This window comes from Xenopus tropicalis, chromosome 1 (assembly GCF_000004195.4).
Source record: "Xenopus tropicalis strain Nigerian chromosome 1, UCB_Xtro_10.0, whole genome shotgun sequence".
NCBI lineage: Eukaryota > Metazoa > Chordata > Amphibia > Anura > Pipidae > Xenopus > Xenopus tropicalis.
In genome coordinates, this window is record NC_030677.2 from 51209674 (window position 1) to 51229936 (window position 20263).

General features: G+C 36.4%; 1 protein-coding gene across 1 annotated transcript in view; it reads right to left on the reverse strand.

Annotated features, from left to right (window-relative positions):
• Positions 1-432: 432 nt before the first annotated feature.
• The window catches only part of cpe (carboxypeptidase E), a 34591-nt gene continuing 14760 nt past the window's right edge, over positions 433-20263 (reverse strand). The window contains 8 exon segments of the mRNA NM_001112946.1: positions 433-537; positions 1287-1405; positions 7279-7378; positions 8565-8704; positions 10372-10554; positions 13417-13534; positions 13983-14150; positions 14719-14915. Of these exon segments, the coding sequence (NP_001106417.1) occupies positions 439-537; positions 1287-1405; positions 7279-7378; positions 8565-8704; positions 10372-10554; positions 13417-13534; positions 13983-14150; positions 14719-14915 (1124 nt within the window). The 3' untranslated portion in view covers positions 433-438.

Below are 20263 nucleotides of genomic sequence, written 5' to 3' on the forward strand. Positions count from 1 at the left end.
CTAAATGGAATTGAGATCATTTCTATATATATATTTAGACTGCCAAGTGTTTTTGGCAACAGCTGTGCTATACTGTTGTATAAACTGAATAAGGGACTCTACACACGACTCAAACACAGAATATTGCATTTCTACACGACTGCTCTTTTTTTGGCCTCCCGTTTCTAGGTATAAAATGCAGTATTTATCATAATGTGCTGCTTTGTCGCAGCAATAACCTATACATTATTAGCTGAAAGCCTAACAATTCTAGGGAGTGCAGTTTTCCATCTATTTTTATTACAGGAAAGGGAAACATATTAAATAATAAAAATTACACATATTCCAACATTTCTAGCAATGTGTATGTATAACACTCTTATATAACACATACTTGAGCACACACATTGCTAGAAATATATTGAGCCCGCTTTACTATATACTGGTTTTTTATTTTTTTCAAAAATTCAAGGTCTGTGACATCATCTTCCACCATTCCATCATCTCTTCCTTCTCTTCCTCCTTTCTTTCTGACAAGGACTCAAGGTCAAAGTCAATCTGTGAAAGAAGACAAATACTGGTGAATAAATACCTTTCTCTACCCCTATTAAAGGAAAAAAAGTGTTTAGTACATTCAGGTCAGTTATTTTTAAATATTATTTTAGGGAACACTAAATTTGAATTTTAACTTTCAAGTATTGTCCACAGATTTGACTAAGAAATCCATTTACAGATCATGTATTTTAGTATTTTGTCTACGTATAGTAGTCTGTTGGACAGTCAGTAGTCAGTACTCTTGGCTTTTGCTCGTAATACATTCTCTTTGAATAATCTACTTAGTGGGTCACTTTTGATCTAACGCCTTAACCTGTTATATTATGGGCGGTGGGTAGAGGGAAGATGCTGCCTGTGCTTGTTACCAAGGAAGGAGAGTGGTACCAAGAGATGGTACCAAGATGGTACCAAGAGGGTACCAAGACATGGCTCTCAACTGGATAGCTTATAACTTTATACTTATATATTTATGGTAGTTGGTTTCTTTATGGGGTGACTTAGCTTCTTTAATAGTCTCCATGGCATCATTTCCTGTCTCGGAAATTATTGTGTGGCTTTGATTTTTAGCAATGTGGGAAACCTACCTGTACAGCTCATGCCACAAAATAAAATATAATTTGCACAGGCACAAAACCCCCAAATATTAACCCTTTAGAAAAACATCTGTGTTTTAATGACTCAGTAGTACCCAAATAAATATTAATGAAACTTTGAGTATTTAACCTCTTTCCTTATCTTTGCTTGACACCTACCTTAACAGCTGGGCTATAAGGAACAGCTACTTTTTTTGCTACAGCCAAATACCCAGGCGCTGAGGCTGTAATTTTATAATTTCCGGGTGCCAGCAGCCTCCAGTAGTCACCGTCCTTTGCTAAAATTTAAACGGAAAAAAAACCACTGGAGTTAATATAAAGCAATGTGATAGCGTCAAATAATTACGATTATTTAGAAAGCACAAGAATAGCGCAAAAACAGTGTGTGACAGGGATGTGCTACACAGAAATACTCACTCATTATTACATTATATGTGTCAATAGTAATGAGCAAAACTGCTCCGTTTCGCTTAACCAAACAATTTACAAACTTGCTGAAAAATATCAAAAAATACACTGACGTCAGCGGACAGTTTTTCTTGCACAAATGCAGTCAATGCATTTGACTCCAAATGCATTGGAGTCAATGGGCATTTTTTTCTGATGTTTTTTTTCCCAGTGAATTAAAACAAATGGCAAATTTTAGCAGAAAACTGTTTTCCAATACAGTAAAGCAGTAAAACAGAGTTTTACAGTTTTGGTGATAATAACCGATTGCTTTTTCTAAGCACTAAGTACAGATACTTTAAGATTCACAAAGCTTTTGTCAAATTATTTAAGCTCCCACTAACTTGCACTTACATGCTGTTAATTTCTTGATAATTAGAGTTCAGTTCTAAAATTAACAGTATTACTACACTGAAAAACAATTTCAAACTGCTGGGAATCCCTCTGCAGTAAACATTAAACCCAATAGGATTGTTGTGCCCCCAATAAGGAGTAATTATATCTTAGTTGGGATCAAGTACAGGTACTGTTTTATTATTACAGAGAAAAAGGAATCATTTAAACATGAAATAAACCCTATAGGGCTGTTCTTCTCCCAATAAGGATTCATTATATCTTAGTTGGGATCAAGTACAGGTACTGTTTTATTATTACAGAGAAAAAGGAATCATTTAAACATGAAATAAACCCAAATAGGGCTGTTCTTCTCCCAATAAGGGGTAATTATATCTTAGTTGGGATCAAGTACAAGGTACTGTTTTATTATTATAGAGAAAAGGGAATCATTTAAACATGAAATAAACCCAATAGGGCTGTTCTGCCCCAATAAGGGGTAATTATATCTTAGTTGGGATCAAGTACAGGTACTGTTTTATTATTCCAGAGAAAAGGGAATCATTTAAACATGAAATAAACCCAATAGGGCTGTTCTGCCCCCAATAAGGGGTAATTATATCTTAGTTGGGATCAACTGCAAGGTACTGTTTTATTATTACAGAGAAAAAGGAAATCATTTTTAAAAATTTGAGTTATTTGATTAAAATAGAGTCTGTGGCATATGGTCTTTCTGTAATTCTGCACTTTCTGGATAATGGGTTTCCAGACAGATCCCATTCTTGTATATGTGTGTGTGTCTGCCCAAAGGTTTTTTTTTGCCTTTTTGTAAAAGATTTAAAGTATATAAAAGCTTTAAAAGTATATAAAAATATAGTTTATTAAAAAGAGTTAGTAACTTTACAAAAGAGGAGGGCAGATAACAAGTCAAGGCAAATCTTAAACATTTTCTAGACTGGTTAATATGTGCGTGCAAGCATAGCAAATCATATAGCCTAACCACTGCTAAACACATACTTTATTATAAAAAAAAAAAAGTATTTCTGCAGATCCTAACAATGGGAACAAATATTTATATAAAGTCTGAATAGCTTATATCCTCAACAGCTGCTTTAATACACTTTTCTAAAATAAAATAAAAAAACTTAATAGAAAACTCAGACACCAATTTGTTTAAACTGTGTGGATTTCAGGCCTGCCTTAACAATTAATAAGGCTATTCCCAACACTATACAGTATGGAACTAGCACAATACATGTGCAAATATATACAAAGATTTTGCACAAAAAAATGCTTCTATGGGGAGAATTGATTATTTCTTGCCCTTTAAAAAAGTCACATTTGCTAGGGAATGTTTTCTGTATTGTTTAATTATCAAATCAATTCTTAAGCACCTCAGCAGCAACATTGTTTTTAAAGCCTCAAAAAAGAAGAAAAAACAAAGAGTAATAAGAAAGGGTAGCCTACAGAGCTTATTGGTCAGTGTACGCTTTGGAACTGTCCCCATTCAGATCTGCTCATTGCACCCTGAGTTGCACTTCTAGAATAAAGCACAAAGTGCTGTGTGCATTTGGCAGAACTGTGTACAGGAACACACGCGTCATCTCTTATATAAATTCCAACATTGTGTTTAGTCTATTTAGGGATATATTGTTTGTAAATTGTGTTTATGTACTGTGTGTATATTTATGGATTTGTTTGCTGCATTTATAAACATGTTGTTCATTAAACTGCATCATATGTTACTGCTGTAAGCCTTCAGGGGGCCCTTTCTCCTGTTGGGTCCCCCTGTATTTTACAACAAGGAGACAAGGAGGACGGAGTAGCACCCCTTTCTCCTTTCACCCTCTTGCTTTTTGTTATTTCATATTCAAGTGTTATTGTTTGGTTTTCCCCTATTTCACTTCTGTTTTGTTGAGTGAGGGCTCACCTCTGAGTATAAATAAATAAGTGATTAGAGCCATTGGCACAGCTTAGTGATGTTTTCTTTTCATCTTTTTTAAATTATCAGGTAATCCCAATCTAGTAATTCAACCTATGAGGACAGAATTAGTTGTACTCAAATTTTCTCTGGGGTGAGCCTCTCCAGTTTCTTCCCCAGACCATTTGTTTTGGGACATTACCATAGATAAAAAAATAAACTGATATTCTCTCTTCATATTTTCGTTAAAAAAATTATATGATTATTTTTTTTTTATAAACAACCATACACTAAATAAATCATCAAAAAAGTGCTGTTCTCTCCAGTACTCTTATAAGACTCATTTGGAGAATAAAAAATTGCTTGGTTTAATGTCAGTATTAAGGTATCTGGTCCATTCTTTGCAGTTTTTGATCTGATTTATTTCATAACCAAACTCTACATACATATAATTGATCTTAATTAAATTAGGTTTTCACCAAATTCTAATACAGGTATGGGACCTGTTATCCACAATGCTCGGGACCTGGGGTTTTCCGGATTAGGGATTGTTCCGTAATTTGGATCCCCATAACGTAAGTCTACTAAAAATCATTTAAATATTGAATAAATCCAATAGGCTTGTTTTGCCTTGAATAAGGATTAATTATATTTGGGATCAAGTACAAAGTACTGTTTTATAATAACTTGCTTATAATGGAGTCTATTTGAGATGGCCTTTCCAATTCTAATTCAGAATTTTCTGGATAACGGGTTTCTGGATAAGAGATCCCATACCTGTACTGAAGTTCCAAGTAACAGATTGCTTACAGAGACAGATGTTTTACTTTGAATATAATTTGATACAGGTTTTAGTTATTATTATTATTATTATTATAATAATAAGAATAAGAATAAAACTCTTTAAGGTCTAGTTTATCTGGTAACTCTTTGACTATTTTTTTTTGTCCATGTATTCATGGAATATAACAGAGTTCATTTATTTAAAGGAGAAAAGGAATGTAGATTTTTAACTGGAGAGAAGGGAGTCATCTGGTAATTCAATTCATGGTGACTAAATAATAGTTTCCACAAATTTACTGTGAATTCCTAAAAAGTAGGCTTTGTTCCAGTTCAATAAGTATATCTTTCTACTTTCAATGTAACATGATTACAGTTGGTTTGTTATGGTTTATTTTAGTTAATTTCAAGTTTATTTAGTTCTCCTGAATATATTTTTAGTTTACGGCATTAGTGGAAATAGCCACTAGATTACAGACTCATTCTATATCAAGCTATTTTAGGTCTCTTATTTTTCAATCAATAGCTCATAAACCAGTTTTTTGTTACATATATAAAGAACATTATTGATGGCTGGAGTTATAAACAAGGAAGTAATATTATCCCTACATATTCTGTTCTAGACTTTTTTTAGTTCAGATTATGTAAAACATTTTATGATAGGGAGCCAAATCAAATCAAAATGTGTTTAATATCCTCAGATACAACTAAATTTTTTCAAGTGATCAAATGTTTTCTCTAAAGAAGTATTTGGTTTGTGAACAATAAGTAGCAAATCATCAGCAAAAACTGTTTATTATTAATAGGCGCCATAGGCTCCAAGAAAATGTTGGAAAAGTAATTGAAAGAGACCCAATAATACTACAAGCTTCTGTGCATTCAAATAAGTGTTCCTAGGAAATGATTAAAAAATGCCTTTTCTGTATCAATATTTCTTTGTCTAAAAAGGTGACAATTAAAAGAGCCCAAATATTCTTGATTCCCAAGCAATGCTTCATTACTACTACAATTCTAGAAGGCAGTGTTACAGCCAGTCTAGCTCCTTACATTTTAGTGAGTAGTTTACTATCTTGGTAATACGTAAATGAAAAAGGATCACACTCCAAAACCCATTAACGCTACCTGGGTACCAGAGCAAAAAAAGTGAAGTATATTAAAGCTGGCCATACACGCAGCGATAATATTGTACAAAACCTCGTTTCGTATGATATTCGGTGCGTGTATGGCAAGTTGGTGAGTCGACCGACATCGCAGGAGGCTGCTGATATCGGACGACTCGCCGATCGGGCAGGTTAAAAGATTTTGATCGGGTGCCATAGAAGGCGCTTGAGCAAAATCTGCCTTCAGAGCTGAATCGGCAGAAGGAGGTAGAAATCCTATTGTTTCTACCTCCTTATCTGCCGTTTCAGCCCTGAACGGTTAGTGGCTGATTGAACAATCTTTCGAGCGACCGATGGTCGAACGAAAGGTCGCAAATCGCCACGTGTGTGGCCACCTTTAGTCTAAATGACGGCACTTAACAGGAATTTGCACAGTTAGATGAATGAAACAAGTGTAAGATTTATTATATTGGTTTCTAAATGAGATGTGTCAATAAAAGTAAGGAAGTGAAAGGTCTTTGCCTTTTATGGAACCTCAAATTAGACACTACACTAGAAACAATGTTTCCATGAAATATAATCTCATATACAGATGTGTTAGAACAGGGATCCCCAACCTTTTTTACCCGTGAGTCACATTCAAATGTAAAAAGAGTTGGGGAGCAACACAAGCATGGAAGAAGTTCCTGGGGTGCCAAAAAGGGCTATTATTGGCCCTGCTTTGAGCACCTGCTTTGAGGCCACTGGGAGCAACATCTAAGGGATTGATGAGCAACATGTTGCCCCCGAGCCACTGGTTGGGGATCACTGTGTTAGAAAATGCCAGATATGTAATCCAGTGTGAGAAGGTGGAGAATGCATCTTGCCTCTGGAACAGTATTTTAAATGGGCACAAAGCGGAGTAATATTTATGTTTAGTTAAAAACTACTATTTTTGAGCCTTCCACAATCAAAACCTTATTTTCTATGAAATTCAGAAACTCTTGCAAGCTACAGTGTGCTGCAAACACTGATATACTTTCTTTACATACGTACAAGGACTTGACAATAAACATACAGCATGAGTCAGTGGGGCCGATTCACTAAAGTCCGAAATAAGGAGTGCTATTTATAGCATGTGTTAAAAATCTTCTTCTTATTTTTCGCTCGATTCACTAAAAGGACACTTGTCATAATTAAGAAGCGATGTTCTTGGAGTTATTTATCTTGCGACGACATATTTTCAAGCAATATATTACGCAGCGCACAACATATTACGCAGCACGCGATATTTTACGCAGAGCGCAAAATTTTCAGAACGGTAGTCTTCAGAAAGTAATGGTTATGTGGGTAATATATTGCGCTCTGCGTAAAATATCGCACGCTGCGTAATATGTTGTGCGCTGCGTAATATATTGCTTGAAAATATGTCGTCGCAAGATAAATAACGCCAAGAACATCGCTTCTTAATTATGACAAGTGTCCTTTTAGTGAATCGAGCGAAAAATAAGAAGTGATAAGATTTTTAACGCATGCTATAAATAGCACTCCTTATTTCGGACTTTAGTGAATCGGGCTCTATGTGTGTTACCTGAAGTCACGTCATGATCAATTCCATCAACAGATATAGTGGCATTGGCAATTGGAAAGCCATGATGATCTTTGACAAATCCTGTTACACCACGATGCACCTGAAAAGAAAGTAGCGGAAATGCAGATATTTACAATAAAAGTAGATGAGATAGAGAAATAGAAAATTAGAAACAAGTGCAATTTATTTTAGTACATCATAGTTACATAGTTACATAGTTACATAGTTACATAGGGTTGAAAAAAGACCATTGTCCATCAAGTTCAACCCATCCGAGTAAACCCAGCACACAACCTATACTAACCAATCTATACACTCACATACATAAACTATATATACAACCAGTAATACTAACTGTAGATATTAGTATCACAATAGCCTTGGATATTCTGCTTGTTCAAAAACTCATCCAGGCCCCTCTTAAAGGCATTAACAGAGTCTGCCATTACCACATCACTAGGAAGGGCATTCCACAACCTCACTGCCCTCACCGTGATAAACCACCTACGCTGCTTCAAATGGAAGCTCTGTTCCTCTAATCTATAGGGGTGACCTCTGGTGCGCTGATTGTTTTTATGGGAAAAAAGAACATCCCCCAACTGCCTATAATCCCCTCTAATGTACTTGTACAGAGTAATCATGTCCCCTCGCAAGCGCCTCTTTTCCAGAGAAAACAACCCCAACCTCGACAGTCTAACCTCATAGCTTAAATCTTCCATCCCCTTTACCATCAGACTGCCAAAAACTGAAACTGAAGAAGGTACGAGTACACTTTGGTAGCGGATGTGTGTGCCCTATGTACAGTGCCAGCTAGTCATGACTAAATGGGTCACCTAAATTGTCCTAATCTTCCATTGGGAACTTTGGGAGCATGTGACCATGATTTCATTGCATTCTATATAGGAAAAAAAATCAATCACAATGAAAATTGTATATTCATTTTTACAAATTTAAATGTTTAAGAGAAAACTCAAGAAATAGAATAACTTCAATGTTAAAAATACACCTCCCTTTGGTTTATACAGAAGCTGTACAGGTTTTAGCTGCCAATTTTTTTCATTTGGATTTTTAAGATTTTTTTTTATTCTAAACTGAAATCGAACAAAAATTGATGATTGCGTTTTTTATATTGTGGAAAAAGTGCAAATGAATTTTAATAACAGTGCCCAAAGCAATATGACAAACAAAAGGCTATAAGGCTATATAGTCTATAAAGGATGTCCTATTTTATTAAGCGTTTACTGAAACATAAAGTAATTGCATTTCTTATAAATGTATTTTTTTACCTGCATCAAATAGTTCACTAGAGAGTCTTTATTTTCCTCCCAGTAGGATTTCAGCATTTCTTCTGGAGGAAACTTGTCACAACCAAGCTCAACTGTTATCTCAAAACAATTGCTGCTTAGGTAGTTGAAATCTTGCATACCTGCCAATAATTACAAACACGCAGATGTGATCATGGGTCCAGGAACAGTTTTTGCTGGGGGCCAGGGGAGCACAGATTTAGGACCATGTCATATAAAATATACCACTCAAATTGTTTAAAGGAACAGTAACACCAAAAAATGAAAGTGTATAAAAGTAACTAAAATATAATGTGCTGCTGCCCTGCACTGGTAAAAGTTGTGTGTTTATTTCAGAAAGTCTACTATAATTTATATAAATAAGCTGCTATGTAGCCATGGAGGCAGCCATTCAAAGGAGAAAACAGCAGATAACAGATAAAACATTATTGTATTCTACAGAACTTATCTGTTATCTGCTATGTAACCTGTGCCTTTTCTCCTTTTTTCCAGCTTGAATGGCTGCCCCCATGGCTACACAGCAGCTTATTATATAAATTATAGTAGTGTTACTGTAGCAAACACACGAGTTTTACCAGTGCAGGGCAACAGTACATTATATTTTTATTACTTTAAAGCTCTTTCAGTTTTTGGTGTTACTGTTCCTTTAAGAAAAGAAGAGGAAGGAAAATGTTCACTTTCTGGAGAAAAAAGTCTCTACAAAGAATTGTTTGCATGAAAGCAAGGGGCAATGTAATAGTGCATAGTTTGCCCCTGGTCTAGTAAAGCCTAGCAATAAGAAATTTATTTTATCCATAGTCCAGTGCTTGATGAATTTGCACCTGTAGGTACAGGTACCCCACTCACAGGGTAATCTAATAACAGATGTATGTATGTATGAATGTGTATATATATATATGTTTGTGTGTGTGTATATATATATATATATATAACTTTATATATAAGAGAAAGAGAGAGATTTTCCCTTCAGTTAACTTGGACCATGTTATAGAAAGTCCTATTCTTAGCATTGATAGACAGACAGATAGATAAAAAGAGATAGATAGATAGATAGATAGATAGATAGATAGATAGATGATAGATAGATAGATAGATAGATAGATAGATGATAGATAGATAGATAGATAGATAGATGGAAAGATATATATATGTTAGATAGATAGATAGATAATAGATATATAGATATATGATACATAGATAGATAGATAGATAGATAGATAGATAGATAGATAGATAGATAGATAGATAGATAGATAATAGATAGATAGATAGATAGATATATGATACATAGATAGATAGATAGATAGATGGAAAGATAGATAGATAGATGATAGATAGATAGATAGATAGATAATAGATAGATAGATAGATAGATAGATAGATAGATGATAGATAGATAGATAGATAGATAGATAGATAATAGATAGATAGATGATATATAGATAGATAGATAGATAGATAGATAGATAGATAGATAGATAGATAGATAGATAGATAGATGATAGATAGATAGATATACAGACAGATGATAGATAGATTATAGATGATAGATATATAGATAGATAGATAGATAGATAGATAGATAGATAGATAGATAGATAGACCAATAGATAAATAGACAGATAGATAGGTAGATAAATGATAGATAGATCGACCTATTGATAGCCTAAAAATGATTGCTCTGTGCAGCTACGATTTTATTGTCAATTTTGATATTTTTCGTTCATTTTCATTACATTCTAGTGTATCTACTGCCTGGCTGCTAGGGCAACTGAGAAAAAACACTTACCTCCAGGGACACTATACCAAGCTGCACCATTTGTTGTCCCATCAATGAAACTGCTATCATCATCAGATTTGCGGCATGGCTTCCTGTCAGGGTCTGACATGGTAGGGTTAAGGGATGAGTAGGAACGAGCTAAGCTTTGGAAAATACCGTCATCTGGGCACGCGCTGTACTCATGTGTACTTCCTATAAGAGAAGGAACAATAACCAAGAATCAATGTTAAATAAAAAGCAAGTTGACAAAATATTTAGTTATCAATGGAGTAACTAGCATACAGAAGACCCCACAAACACAGGGAAGGCCAGACGATCACAGGGTCTGCTGTATGCTTTCAGCTCCTCCTCTTCCTCCTAAACTTTACGCCACTCTTTTTTAATTGTATTAAATGTTTATGTTCGTTCACTGTATTACAGGTCTATTACATTTGTCCACTTTCCACTATGAGTAGTAACCATATAACAGAAAGATCACACTTTTGCTAAGCAAACAATTAACTTTGCAGCTGCTATAAGACATGCAGGCAGATTTATCAAAGGTCAGATTGGGGATTTCTTGCATTTTCCCAGCAGCTCAAATTTTATGGACTGTCATGAAACTTTTCCTGACAGCCAGCATAGTGTTGGGCTCATTTATAAAAGCATTCCCCCTTTCCAAATGTAGCTTTATAGCAGAACGTGTCTGATTGCCAAAACCAGTTGAATTTCATTGTTTTCTTATAGGCAGAGCAAGGGAGCTCTGAATCCCTAAATTCCCTAATTCATTCAAGTCAGCAAAAGCATCATGTTAATGCAAGTCTATAGCTGTCATTTTGATAGCAAAAATAGTGCAAATAAACCAATGATAAATCTAAAAAGATCATTCTGTTTTTGTAAATTATTGCTATTTGTGAAAAAACTAATTCTTACAAAATGTGAGGTGTTTTAATAGGGCAATGACAGATGGATAATATAAACAGTATTAGACAGTGTCTAATAACTTGTGGGTAAAATGATGATGCAGTTTAATTTTTACCACAAATGTATCATTCCAATACAGCTTCAGTTTTGATCATTTCTTCCATGTTCTCCATATTTATAACTTTGTCACTGACTGCCCAAGATATAACTTGAATACTTTTGCCAAAAAGTACATAGTTACATAAAGAACCACCATCGCTACTTCATACGAAAATTCAGTTCATGTCCAGACACTTGTGGGGATGGAGATTGGTCGCCCATGGTGAATCTGCTCTACAGTGGGTGAACAATCTTCATTTGTGTCATAGCCCTAAAGAGGTGAGTTCTTGTTCTTTGATCATTTTACATTTCTTTCTAAGCACAAATGTTGTGTTTCAAGCCAATATTCTTTAAGACAATCAGTAACTTGCCATATAAAATGCTTTAGCAAGTCTAAGTAGATCACATCCATAGCCACCACAGAGTCTTGGTTTCTACTCACCTCCTCATAGAAGTCAATTTAATGCTGGTGCAAAGTCAAAGTATTGTGATTTGCAATGTATTCAAGTATCTTATCCCTTATTACCCCTTTCAAAAGCTTTCATACCACTGATGTCTAATAGGACTATAGCTATATAAGAACTGGGTCTATTAAAAAGGAAGCCTCCATTATTTTCCATTGTTATCTCAGTTGTGCAGACAGATGGAAAATAGTTCAGAACCTTAGCTTTATCCATATTTTCATCAACCAACTCTTATACTAAGGGTTCTAGCCCTTTTTGCTTTTTTTTTTTTACTATTTATATATTTAAAAAACAATTTGGGATTTATTTTACTCCTTGCTTGAATGGCTTTTCATTCTCAATTTTAGCCTGACATTTTCCTTTTTGGTTTTTTTTTTTCATTTGACTCTTTGTACCTGATAAAAGTCTCAGCTGTGCCAGATAACTTAAATGTCTCAAATACGGATTTTTTTCATGCCAACCTCAACACTTATGCTTCTATCAAACCATAAAGGTTTTGCTTAGAAACCTCTTTCCGTGTTTACAAGGGGAATATACTGAGAGGTTTATTCATAAACAGAATTTTAAAGACACTGCATTTCCTCTCTGTGTGAAAAGTATTTTAATATATAATAAACATAATATATAATCAGATTTAATATTTCATAGTTGTTTTGGTAGATGAGCTTTCTGTTATTTGATAATGACCAGCAGAGGGCTCCTGATATCATAAAAATAAAGTGCTATTTTCAGCTTAAAGCTATTGGAAAGGTGCAAATAAAAAGACGGTGCAAAATTAAAGAAATAAAAGAATGAGGGTTTTTTCCATGATTTTGGGAAACGTATTTCAAAAAAATGAAAAACTCAGATTATGCCATGTAAAATCAAAATGCCATAGAAGTCAATAATACTGTATATGTATCTTCGGCAATCAAGCAAGCCTAAAATCATGATTATTCTGCAACTCTGAATTAACTTGCTTGAAAATGCGCTGTGCCACTTTTTCCCTTGACTTTTCAGCTCAACAATCGCGATCTACCCATTTCTGATTTTTCATAAATACAATCAAAATTGCAGAAAGAATTTCCAAATTAAGGAAATAGATATCAATTAAATTATCCACAAACATTTTTCCCTACAAAATTTACCAAAATAACACGTAAGAAATAATTACAATAAGGATCATCTCACAAGGAAGCCACAATAAGGAATCACTATAAAGTAGTAAAAGGCATCAATTAGCTCTAAAGCTGGCTATTAATGTCTATATTTATATACTGTAACCTTCTGTGCATGTATGGCCAGTTGGGGGGCAATTCAGACCAATAATGCTTTGATCCTTGGGAATTATTGGTGCTAATGGAAAATTACCATCGGGGCCAAAAGGAAGTGAAGAGGAGTTACTGCTCTGCGGCTTCTCTTCACTGCCTGCTCTGATCATTTGGCCCTAATGCCTTGAGAAAATGCCATGAGAAAAAGTTCCTTACCTGAGGTTTGAGGTTTCACTGGACAAATAAATTCCAGCCCCACAAAAGGACCCATTTCTAACATGTAATTATTCATGCAGCTTTTGGATTACACTAAATGCCTGATGGTGTGGGTCACTTACCACTGCGTGTCTTGTCATATGGATAGTTTGCAACCAGATCTCCTCCATGAAGGTTGGCAGAGAGAACAAATGGGATATCCATAATCCAGTGGATTACAGCTACTGTTTCCGGAGCAAGCTGAAATGATTATATCAATTTTCCCTTAGTTACAATAAACACAAATTATCCAACACAAACACATTGTTAGTATCTAGCATATGAACTAAACAGCTTGGGCCCTGTAACTATGTTTATTATCTTAATGTTTCAAATAAATATAGCACAGGCACGAAGCCCAGGTATAGCCCAGGTACAATAAGGAGGCACCATGCCAGCATTATTATAACTCTGTAAAGTACAGCTACACATTATGCATGTAACCTTCTGCCAAATCTTTACTACCAAGTGCCTCCACTCCATCTCCTCCTATTTTAACATGGTAAGACATTTTCCTTTTGCATGGTTACACATTTTTTATTGTTTTTGTATATATTTTATCATATATTTTTTTTTTCTGTCCCCACACCACAGTCCTACAACTGTTCTGCTACAATGACACCATGTTTGCATTACTCTTTGTACTAACCTTTGCGTTTTCATCAACAGACTTCTTCAGGTTCTGCAGCAAATGATTGTTAGTGCCTCCTTCCCGCTCATTTAAGTACACAATGCGATCAAGATCAGGAAAGTTTCGGTTTAGGTCTATACCCTGAGCGTTACTACGTCCTACAAACCAGTCCTTTATGTCTCCAGGCTTGTAACCAAATAAAAAATAAAACAGAAGAATTAGAAACAATAATTTCTATAATAATGTCTAGTTACAACATGAATGATATGATCTTACACCAGCTAAGGTATACCACATCATTAACTTGCCTCAGCATATTATACCCTATTGGTTTTATGTCTGCTATGTGCCCACTCCTATATCCATGCACTTTCCATTTCCTCCCAACTCCATTAACAATCTCTCTCGACTCCCTTGTCCTTTGCAGTCCTTCTCCATCTTTTCTCCCTCCTCCCAGATACATCCATTATGTATGTATGGTCTCGAGCTCTTCTAGTTAATATTAATATTTATAGAGAGAAATTCTGTTTTAATCCAGAATGTATTAAAAACCATCCAACTCAATCTGATCACATGTTACATTAGATACACAGTTGCATGGCAAGATTTGATTGGATAGAGACATTTGGTCCAGTTGGTCACATAAAGCTTGCCCCCTGATTCTATATTGGCAATGGCCGCTCATTCTGTGTAATAAAATCTTTTTTTCCAGCCAAAGAGATATGCACTATTAGGCTATTATTTCTGTACCCACCTGCTGGGCTGCTTTCTCAAAGCCATCGGGATTCAGAGAAGGCATAATGTGGATACGAGTGTTGTGGATCAGATTGACAATGGTTTCATTTTCCCTCTGGTACTCATTGCACAGATACTGGGCAAAATATAAAAGCAGCTCTCTTCCAACAGCTTCGTTTCCGTGCATATTACCAACATATTTAAATTCTGGTTCACCTGTAATACAAGAGGACAACCACTGAATATACATAAAGTGACTTGCGAAAGCATTCAAAACCTTAAACAGTTCTCTAGTTTTACCAAACAAATCTGCTCCATGTGGCTGCACCCCGGCCCGACGCAATGGTTCTGGGTGCAGGCACAGGAAAGGCTGATGACAGCGTAGGGGCCAACTCTTGGCTTATGTTTATCAGCAGGCTGAGAGTTAGCCCTGTCTGGCATTAGCCTTAAGGCTAACGACCCATAGAGCGGTTCAGTCACCCAAGACAGATCTTGGCTATCGCGGGCAACTAACCACTCCAAAATGCCTTTTCATCGGCAACTTTGCTCAACTTCGGGATAATTAAACAATGCGATGGCCTTTCCACCGGCGGCTCCTATTGTTGCATTTTGGAGTGGTTAGTCACCCGTGACAGAAGAGATCTATCACAGGTGACTGAACCACTCCATGGGCCGATTCTAGCTGCCGATATTGGTCCCTTAGACCGATTCGCCAGATAATCGGCCCGTGTATGGGCACTACCGACGGGCCTGCCCGACCGATATCTGGCCTGAAATCGGATCGGGGACCGCATCGGCTTAGCCTACATGCTCCCCGATATCGCCCACACGTAGGTGGGGATATCGGGTGAAGATCAGCTCACTTGGCGATCTCGCCAAACGACCGAATCTTAACGTGTATGGGCGCCTTAAGGCAGGAATTCTAGATTTCCACTCAGTGTCAGCCACTGTCCCAGAAAGCAAAACATGAACAATTACACTTTACCTGAATAGTTCATTTACATTTACTATGGCTAAAATAACAATAAGTGTAAAAGAGATAAGGAGGCTTTAATGAGAAAGATGCGCTAAATATATAAACAATATGTATATTAAATACATCAAAACTCAAATATGACCACTTTTATACTACTGTTATTATATTTATAAAGTGTCAACATATTCCTCATTGCTGTGCAATAAATGGCTGTATACATTCGCATACAAAATACACCCAATAACTGATACAAGAAGTAAAAACAGCCCTGTTCAAATTATCTTCTAGAATAAAAATAGCATTATTATATAACCATAATGTGAATTATGTGGGAATGGTATCCTTTAAGTCTTTTGGGAGCATGTTTCAGTTCTGTACACTGGTCAGGGGTGATTTGTGTCCTACAATGCAGATTTGCTCCAGGTTGGTAAGGTAACTTGGATGACACTTGGATTCCATTCATTTTTAAATGTAGCTAAAGATACTCTGTTGGATGGGGATCAGAGCATTCTCCGTGCCATTGATACCACCACCATACCATTGTAGGTATATTTCAACCACACCGACAGTTCTACCAAACTAGGCTCGGAGTGGGCCGGCGTGGCATTGGGAAAAAACCACAGTGGGCCCTGCCAACCTAGATCTGAACCCCAACAGTGCTCCCCTGCTAATTTCTCTCCCCCAACCGAGCTGAAGGTAAGTATAATGTAGTGCACTGGCACCTTCATAAAGCAAAGGTTTACTTGTGTGACTGCACAAACCAAAATGGGTGGCAGAACCACACCCCAAATGGATACTGGCCTCATCTACAAGCCTGCCCAGGGCCCCCATGTGATACAACCTTTGGCATGGGGTTGGAGGTGAGGATCAGGACGAGGATTTGTAGGAACAGTCAGCAAACCAACATGTACATTGTATGTTTTATACGATTCTTTAACTCTAGACAGTTTCCTTTAAGCCAGACTCCAAGGGATTTTTTTGACACGCAGTCTGCATAGAACTCCATATATATCTTTATATGTCATCGCCATTTTAATGTAATTTGGCTCAGGTAAACACAATTTATAGTATAAATATTCTGATACACTAAAAACATCGCACAGCATTGCTATGTGAATAAAATAAAAAACAGAGTTATTTGCAGCGAACAGAGTTTGAGCTATTGTTTTACCAATTAGTGAGGAGAACGCAGACTGGGAATAAACAGTAAACACATGCTTTTGTGTTGAAACAGGGCTAAATTGTAATAATGAATGCTTTCTACAACTTGGGTCTGTAATGTTTGCTCTTTAGTTTTCCACTCCGAAAAAGTACACCTTGTGTATTAAATTTAATCTAATAAATAACTCTAATTCTAAAAATCAACTTCATTTACATGCTGGTGTTGTTCTTTGTGCTGGTGAATTTAAAACTATCCCACTGAATTGCTATGGGCCACTCTGAAGGCAAGTGATTCACTTACATGTGGCTCAAAGGGGTTAAACTTGTTGCCCATTTTTCCCCCAAATGCTTGTTTAGGCTCTTACATACAGACTGCTGATTATGCCCCTCAGTCAGAAGCTGCCAGTACTGGGTCTGCTGCCCATCAAGGAAATTCTGTTCTACCTGTTTTAAAGAAAGTAGAAGGGGAAGAACAGGAGCACCGCCTAAGGGTGTCAGTTAAAGGAACAGTAACACCGAAAAATGAAAGTGTATAAAAGTAATAACAATATAATGTACTGCTGCCCTGCATTGCTACAACTGGTGTGTTTGCCTCAGAAAGACTATATAGTTTATATAAGTAAGCTGCTATGTAGCCATGGGGGCAGCCATTCAAAGGAGAAAAGGCACAGGTTACTTAGCAGATAACAGATAAAGCCCCATTATATGGGGCTTATCTACTAGTTATCTGCTATGTAACCTGTGCCTTTTCTCCTTTTTTCCAGCTTGAATGGCTGCCCCCATGGCTACACAGCAGCTTATTTATATAGTAGCTTTTCTATAGCAAAAACACCAGTTTTTTGCAGAGCAACAGTACATTATATTTTAATTACTTTAAAACACTTTAATTTTTTGATGTTACAGTTCCTTTAAACTAAAAATCACCTAGCTATTGCCGCTCATAAGGGGGCAGGGGGAGCTGATGGGTACATGGCGGTTTGGAACTAAAAATACCAGGGTATATGCCCTTGCTGTCCTCCACTAAAACCAGAAATGTATATTATTAGTAATAATGTCCTTTTAAAAATGATCTAGATCAATTGTACCTGAATGGTAAGCTCAGAATGTATGTGTAAGGTTTATATGCCGAGTAAGCTGTTTGCTCTGAATCATTTCCAAACCACAAAAAAGCCCAAAATGTACGCAAGCAAGTAACCTGTATAGAAAAAGCAAAGAGACAGGGACAGTCGTGCAGATAATAATTAGCTAACCTTTTCTGTCAGCATGACCATTCAATTCCACATACGCACTGAGCGCCAGAAGGGAATGGGTTCTGGTGACGCAACTTATGGATATGTGTGGGAGGATAATAGGAAACACTGTGGGCAGACAAAAGGGCCGTATGCATGTGTACTCAATGGGAGCCCAGACAAACAACAGCTGTTCACTTCATTAAGGTAAATACATTAAAGTCGCGCTCTGCCTTTACAGTCCAAGTCAAGACAAAGCTCTTTTCCATCACTATATTTGCATAGATGGCCTGAGTAGCAAAGTACAAGCAATTACTGAATATGTATGGGAGCCCGCAGTATGTATTCTGACCATCACAAGCCATTTGAGTGACAATGTAGGTTGCAGGCAAGTTTGTGTAGAGATAAGCAGTAAAGCCCAGCAAGTGGGGCACAGACAAAAGTAAACCCTGTTTTATGGGACCCCAGTTGTGAGCATTTTTAATAATACCTATGTCATTATTAATAGACAAGATGCTGAGACATTCACACTGACTTTTACATGTATGTCAAATATTAGACATATATGGTACTTTCTAAAATTGAGACTTTTTTTTAGCAGAAATGAATAAGGAAGGAAAGATGTAAGGTAGTAAAGAAACACAATCTGCCCAATGTTATTTACTACTGAAGCTTTTAGCCGTCACTTTTAATGTCTTACTATGTCTGACTATTAGAACAAACTATTATTTTCCTTCAGCCAGGACTCCAATTCTAGCATTGCTTGCATACATATTTACATATGTGTTAATCTATCTTTTCCTTATTCATCAATAGCCAGACCCAGAAGTAATACTGCATTCTTGAATCTCCAAAGAAAGGGGGACAGTGATCCCCAACCAATGGCTCAGGAGTAACATGTTGCTCACCACCCCCTTTGATGTTGCTTCAAGTGGCCTCAAAGTAAGTGGCCATTTTTTAATTTCTGGCTTGGAGGCAAGTTTTGGAAGCACAGACACACAGTTTTACTCCAAGCAGAGCCTTCTGCAGGTCAACAGTCCACATAGGGCTACCAAATGTATTTGGCATCCAAATAAGTTTTTCATGCTTGTATGCCTCCCCAACACTTTTTACATCTAAGTGTGGCTCACAAGTAAAAATGATTGGGAATTCCTGCTTTGCTTAAATGGGATATAAACCCAAAATCGGTTGGTTTAATCTAACTCAGTGTGCTTCTCGGAGCACTTCTGCAGTTTACATTCATTTTCTATTTTTAATAGTTTCTGAGATGTTTGTATTTTAAGACTACTAATAAAAAAAAGCTTTTGGTTTAAATGAGCATCACCAACCAGAGGATTAACTGAATACAGGAAATGAATAGGTACTTAGGGCTGCTGACCCAATAAGCCTTCAATATGCTGTACAGCCATGCCTTATATTGGCAGTCCAAAACTAAAAATGAATGTAAACTGCAGAAGTGCTTAAAGGCCCATCTGAGAAGGTTGTAAGACTACACCAGTTTTTGGGGGTATGTACTTTTAAAGCAAAGCTGTATTTGCTATATATTGTTATAAAATAAAATTAATCCTTTTTGGAGGCAAAACAATCCTATTAGTTTTATTCAATGGCTAAATTATTTTTTAGCAGGCTTGAGGTATGGAGATCCAAGTTAAGAAAAGACCTCTTATCCAGAAAGCCCCAGGTCCCGAGCTTTCTGGATAACAGGTGCCATAGCTGTACATTGCTATAACTGTGCCAGTAGTTTAATGAAACATTAGGTAAGCTATATATTCAGGGGCAGATTTATCAAAATGTGAGATCAGAGTTCACCCCAGAAAAATCCACCCACTTTCTATTTATTCCTATGGGGTTTTAAGAAGTGTATTAATCAAACATTAGGGTTCAATATTTGATAAATACACTTTTAAAAACTCCATAGGAGTGAATAGAATGTGGGTGAATTTTTCTGTGGTGAGCTATAATCTCACTTTTTCACAAATCTGCCCCTCACTCTCAGTCCTCATAATTACTAAAGCTTAAACCAAATAACCAAGTAGTCTGTCTGAATTGGAGAGGCAGAGGCTTCAGATGTTTTTTGCCTGGTTTTGCAACCTAAATGACTTTGTTACTATGTAAATTAAAGCCATACACAGCTAAAGCAATACATCAGCTGACTAGTGCCCCATAAATCTTCTGTTAATTTGCCATATCATTTCCCA